The sequence below is a fragment of the Sesamum indicum genome, linkage group LG2, assembly GCF_000512975.1.
Source record: "Sesamum indicum cultivar Zhongzhi No. 13 linkage group LG2, S_indicum_v1.0, whole genome shotgun sequence".
Taxonomy (NCBI): domain Eukaryota; kingdom Viridiplantae; phylum Streptophyta; class Magnoliopsida; order Lamiales; family Pedaliaceae; genus Sesamum; species Sesamum indicum.
In genome coordinates this window covers 28,596-35,445 of record NC_026146.1, presented here as the reverse complement: position 1 = coordinate 35,445, position 6,850 = coordinate 28,596, and the positions used below count along the sequence as shown (strand labels likewise).

The following is a 6,850-nucleotide window of genomic DNA, read 5'->3' as shown; positions in this document are numbered from 1 at the left end:
ATCGCGAACAGAAACGAAGGAGTTATATACAACAAAAGTGTCGTTTCCTGCCTCGCCATATAGGGACGAGCTCGACATATCATCCCATTCGGGGGGCGGCACGTTATCTCGAAGAGACGCCCGGCTCTCTTCCCAGCATGAGGCGAGCTGCGCCACTCGCAAAAACTTATCCCGATCTTCTTCTACTCTAGTCTTGTCTGTGGCTTCCTTAGCCATCCTGCTCAGCACGCGCGGGCCTTGCGATTTGGGAGGAGGGGGGTGAGAAGGCTCTGCAGGCTCCTTGCCCTTGCCTTTATCAGCGGGTCCTAGCTCGGATTTAAGACCGTGACCCTTCTTCGGTGAGGACCGTTTCCTCTTCTTAGATCGTTCTTCGGAAGGAGGACCTTGGTTCGCCTGGTCAACCCCCTGGTCACCACTAGCCTCATCCAGGTTCAGTTCTAATTCAGAGGAGTTGTAGCCGAGGTAACCACCATAGGCGGAAGGCGTCTCCTCGCTGTCGATCGAAATGGGTTGCTGGACAGCCGGGAACGCCGCCGCCAGAGCTTTCGAGGGAACTGGGGCAGGCAGGTTAGGATCCAATGAGCCTGCGACCCCTTTTCTTTTCTTCATTGCGTCCGAAGGACCTGCGACCTCCCCTCCCCTTCCTCGCCTTATTCTGAGATGCGGTCCTCCGCAAAGCCGTGCGCGAGCTCATGATTATACTATCTGGAGATGCGGTCCTCCGCAAAGCCGTGCGCGAGCTCATGATTATACTATCTGCAAAAAGAGAAGTGAGTACGAGCAAGCATAACAGCAACCACTTCAATAGAACCGAAAGGAGAATCACCTAGGGACTCTTCGATATGGAGGGACGCTGGAGAGATCTAATTTATGCTTTCTACTTTTATTCATATTGGTATTTGTGTTGTTCTCTGTGCTTTTATTACAAATAATCTGATTTATTGTCAAGAATATTTGCCTAGCCAATTGAACTTTCAAATCCGTAATTGTTTGTTTAGTTCGATAACTAGTGGTAACACAACATAATTGATTATGTAGAAGTTTTCGATTATGTTGTGGGGAATGCACAATCTAACTTAAATAAATCCTCGTAGGAATTTATTGGTTAGAATTGGGCCTTTCTAGTTCTTAATGCTGTCGGTAAATTAAATCTTGAGGACGTCCCCAAGGTTGTTTACTGATTAGGGATTTAGTCAACGGACGTTCCTTGGCTATCCACAAGGTAAGGAAAGGTGAGGTCGTTAGGTCGTACCAATTGCCATAACCAATTTATCTATCATAAATAATTGTTATCTTTGCATCTATGATCAACCGTGGAATTAAGCGTGATCCTGTCTTTGACTGGAATACTCTTCTCTTATATTTATCTCTTCTAATTTTATTAGCTTTTTAGTTTTACTCTTTTTCACAATCAAAACTCTCCCTAATTATTTTCATTTTTGAAAGAATTAATTTAAAATCAATCTCTGTGGATTCAACCCTACTCACACATCTACAAAAGTGTTCGTAGGAATTATTTTTGGTGGATTCGCTACAAAAGTGTTCGTAGGAATTATTTTTGGTGGATTCGACACCCATCAAATTTTGGCGCCGTTGCCGGGGGTTGGTGTCTTTAAACTAATTTCTTTTTCTTGTTACTTGGTTTTATGTCACGTTCTTCTCGTACAGGTGAACTTGAATTTGATCCAGAGATCGAGAAAACCGCTCGTAGACTTCGAAAAGAAACCAAGCGACATAAGGAAGAGGCTTCTACTTCTTCCAAACCACCAACAAATTCTGAGTTAGATGTGTCCACGTCTAACAAGACGAAGTCATGACCCATAATCCCGAACGAACGATCAAAGAGATGACTTCGCTTGACTTAAATCAACAACCACTCTGCATTGAATATCCTAATTTAGATGTTGATTTTGAACTTAAATCCGGTCTCATCCACTTACTTCCCATTTTTCGTGGCCTTGCAGGTGAAGACCCACACAAACACCTCAAGGAATTTCATGTGGTGTGTTCCGGCATGAGACCTCAAGGAGTCACCGAAGAACAAGTCAAGCTAAGAGCTTTTTCCATTCTATTGGGCGATAAAGCAAAAGATTGGCTCTACTCCTTACCTTCGGGATCTATTGTTAATTGGAACGAGCTCAAGAAACTATTTCTTGAGAACTACTTCCCCGCTTCAAGGACTACAAACATTCGGAAGGAAATAAGTGGAATACGTCAATTTTCCGGTGAAAGTTTCTATGAGTATTGGGGAAGATTCAGACAATTGGTGGAGAGTTGCCCTCATCACCAAATTCCCGACCATCTTCTAATTCAATATTTTTATGAAGGATTGTCTGAGGCAAATAGAAGCTTGGTGGATGCAGCTAGTGGAGGTGCTTTGTATGACAAAACTCCTACCGAAGCACGCAAACTAATCACAACCATGGCGGCTAATAATCAACAATTCGGTAATAGAAACGACAACCCCCCACAAAGGGTAAACGAGGTAAGTACTTCTCTTGATGAACGTTTAGATAAACTTACTTCTCTTGTTGAAAAATTTATAGGGGGAAGCATTCAACAAGTCAAGACTTGTGGGATATGTACATCTTCGGGACATTACACCGACGCTTGTCCTACACTTCACGAAGATTCAACCGAACATGCTGGCGCCATCGGTGGATTTTTTGAGCAACAACAAAGGAGATATGATCCATTTTTCAATACATATAACCCCGAATGGAGTAAACACCCATCAAATTATGGCAATCAACCTCACAACTTTCAAAGGGGTCCACACCAACAACCACCACCACCTCAAACCAATCCCAATAATGGTACGCCCTTGGAGGATATCGTGAAGACACTCGCCTTGAGCACCCAACAATTCCAACAAGAAACTCGCTTGAGCATACAAAATTTGGAATCCCAAATGAGCCAACTGGCCTCCTCCGTTAGCCGTTTGGAGTCTCAAGGTAAGTTTCCCTCCCAAACTATTATTAATCCTAAACAAAATGTTAGTGCTATTACCTTGTGCAGCGAAAAAGAGCTACAACTCGAAAATAGCACTAGGCGTGGGCACGCACAGCAGGGCAAAACAGAGGATGTATTGGAAATTCCTCCAAAAGAAATTGAAAAATCCAACCAAGTCAGCGAGGAAAGTCCCAAGGTGTTCATACCCAAACCTCCCTTCCCGGAAAGATTTGCCAAGTCCAAAGAGGAGGAAGAGGAGAAGGATATTCTTGAAACATTACTCAACGTTGAGGTAAATATTCCTTTGCTCGATGCAATTAAACAAATACCTCGCTATGCAAAGTTTCTCAAGGAGTTGTGCGCCAACAAATCTAAATTGAGAGATAATGAAAGGGTAAGTATTGGAGAAAATGTATCTGCCATTTTTCAAAGAAAACTACCTCCTAAATGCAATGATCCAGGTACGTTTTCTATTCCTTGTAAAATTGGAAAGATTGGAATAGAAAAACCAATGTGTGATTTGGGTGCTTCAATCAATATTATGCCTCTTACCATTTATGAATCTTTGAATGTTGGCCCATTGAAAAAAACGGGGGTCGTTCTTCAACTCGCCGATCATTCCGTAGTTTACCCCAAAGGAGTTCTTGAGGATGTTCTTGTGCAAGTTAATGAATTGGTTTTTACTGCTGACTTTTATGTGCTTGATATGAAGGGGGATATTTCTCCCAACTCTACATCCATCTTACTAGGAAGACCATTCCTTAAAACCTCAAAAACTAAAATTGATGTTGATGTTGGAATTCTCTCTATGGAATTTGATAATGAGGTTATGAGTTTTAGAATTGGTGGTGCCATGGAATATTCTAATGATGCGCATTCTATTTTTTTTGTTGTTGATTTTATTGATCCTTTGGTGCAAAAAAAAATGCTGTGTTCGATGGTGGAGGAGCATTTAAGACAACAATTACCAAAAGCCCCACCTCGAGTCCAAGAACTTACAAGAACAAAGTCTTTCATGACAAAATAAGTTCAAGGAAGAAGTCATCCATGGACCGCCAAGTTCTCCTAAATCCACACCATCACAGGGTGCATTACATAGAAGAAGTGGATTTAGAGTGTCCAACTCATTTGAATTGAGGCACAACAACGTCTAGCCAAAGACGCTAAAGAAAGGCACTTCTTGGGAGGCAACCCATGTCCTTTTATTTTTCTCAATTGTTTATTTCTCTCTTCTTGTGAATGTTCTTGTGAATGATACCACTACAATCAATTTTTGTAGGTCAAAAGGTATGAGCATCCACAAGGGACTCTCCCTCTCATTCAAGGTCTCACAATTCTCGAGCTCCTGCAGTTCCACCACCTACCCCCGAATCACTAAGGGACGCTCTTTTTTTCTCCCTTTCCCTTATTTTATTGTCCTAGATATACATGCTTACCACATTGAGGACAATGTGGAATTAAGTGGGGGGAGGGTGTTTTGATTGCTTTGATAGAAAATGAGTCTTGGTGGATTAATTGTTTTGATTGATGCTTGTTGAGTTGAGGCACAACAACGTCTAGCCAAAGACGCTAAAGAAAGGCACTTCTTGGGAGGCAACCCATGTCATTTTCTTTTTCTCAATTATTATTATTATTTTTCTTCTCTCTTATCTAACTTCTTGTGAATGTTGTGATACCACTACAATCAATTTTTGTAGGTCAAAAGGTATGAGCATCCACAAGGGACTCTCCCTCTCATTCAAGGTCTCACAATTCTCGAGCTCCCGCAGTTCCACCACCTACTGTTCCTCACAATGTGGCAGTCGATCTCAAGGTGTTTAGTTCTCTCGTGGAACACAGGATTGGTCATTATGTGTAATGCCGCTTTGTTATCACAAAAGAATGGTACAGGTGCGTTCGCTGAAACTCCAAAGTCATTTAACGGGTACATAATCCAAGTTAATTCACAGACTGATTTGATTTGAAAATTGAATGTGGAAAATTGGTGGACATAACCTACCTAGAGAGGAATTTTGAGCCTATACACTCATGAAAATCTACAATTTTTTCTTTTCTTGAGAGATAATGATTCATGATTTTGTCTTCCTAGAACTTGCTTTGAACCATATCGATGCCACATCTTTATGCATACACTTGAAAATGATTAGGCGCTAGGATAAAAACCCCTTTAGCTTAAAAAGACCACCTACATACAAATCCCCTTAGTAAGCCCATTTGAGCCTTATAAGCCTTAATTCCTTGTTATGCAACCCTATGTATAAACAAACTCTACCGTCTTTTTATTATCCTTGTTTGGCCCTTCCAAGGACTAGTAGAGCGTCAAAGAAAGAACAAATATTCTAAGTATATGTTTTGACATTAAGTGGGGGGATATCTCAATTATTGTAAAGGACGTTTATGAGCTAACATGTCACATGACAATCTTGTTCTATGCCTTAATAGACAAAGAAAGAGAGAAAAGAAAAAAAAATACTTTAAAAAAAAAAGAAGATAAAAAAAAAAGAGAAAAAAAAAGGAGAAGAAAAAGAAAATTCTCTATTCGAAAGAAAGGCATAGTTCAAGTCGAGGAAAGTGGGACATGAAAGAGCATGAGATAAATCAATTTTGAAAAGCTTGGATTCCTACATCTATTACTTGGTGCTCTAATTTAGTTCCTTGGATTTTCACCTCATTTTTCCTTATTCTTCCCACCCCCAAACCAAAGCCCCATTACAACCAAAATATAAGATCTCTTGATTCAAGTGTGTGCATATTTATAAGTGGTGGAGATTTTGGTGTATAATCAAGCCTATGGTGAAGCATTTTCATAACAAGCATTTGAGCGAAACACTCAACAACCAAAAACACTCGAGAGATTGGGAGATATGAGAGCATAGTCCACTTGTTTTCCATGCTTAGTTTTCATGAAGATCATCTAGTGAAAATTTGTTTAAAGCTTGCTGAGTTGTCTTTTATCATATGATGTACTATTCTTTGAACACTTAACTAGATTCTTGCTTGTTACTTTCGTCTGCGATCCATAAAGTTTGGAATGAATTTCTTCAACTCAACTATTTTTATTTCTTTGCATCGAGGACGAGCAAAGGGTTAAGTGGGGGGATATTTGATAGAATCGCATTTTGTACTTATTTCATATAATATTTTAGCCTATTTTGTGATCAAATACTCCTAATTAAATATTATTTTGCAGCATTAGGACAAAAAAATTGGAAAATGAAGAAAAGCACCAAAATGAAAATTCAAACAAGACTCAAACTCAAATTCTGGCAAAAGTTTGGAACTGCTTGGACTACCTCTGATGAAGGAAGAGTTTAACTAGGATTAGGATTTTATCTCTATAAGTCTTTTAGTTCAACTAGGAATCTACTTCTAATCCTAGTAGAACTAGGTATCTAGCTATTATAAATAGGTGATGTAATTCACTTTAAAAGACAACTTTTGAACTCTTTTATTTCTCTACGCTTTTATATTATTTTGCTTTTCATGCGTTCGTCCATGAGCATGTCTAGCTAAATCTCTCATTCCGGTCGAAGACTTGGTGAACGCTTAAATCCAACGGGTTGTGAGATCTAATTTATGCTTTCTACTTTTATTCATATTGGTATTTGTGTTGTTCTCTGTGCTTTTATTACAAATAATCTGATTTATTGTCAAGAATATTTGCCTAGCCAATTGAACTTTCAAATCCGTAATTGTTTGTTTAGTTCGATAACTAGTGGTAACACAACATAATTGATTATGTAGAAGTTTTCGATTATGTTGTGGGGAATGCACAATCTAACTTAAATAAATCCTCGTAGGAATTTATTGGTTAGAATTGGGCCTTTCTAGTTCTTAATGCTGTCGGTAAATTAAATCTTGAGGACGTCCCCAAGGTGGGGAATGCACAATCTAACTT

At 39.6% G+C, this 6,850-nt stretch overlaps 1 protein-coding gene across 1 annotated transcript; it reads left to right on the top strand.

The window, feature by feature from the left end:
* On the top strand, positions 1,814-4,330 carry LOC105177421. The gene is made up of 2 exons (XM_011100574.1): positions 1,814-3,778; positions 4,232-4,330. Exons 1-2 carry the CDS (start codon positions 1,814-1,816, stop codon positions 4,328-4,330), a joined length of 2,064 nt encoding a protein of 687 aa, XP_011098876.1.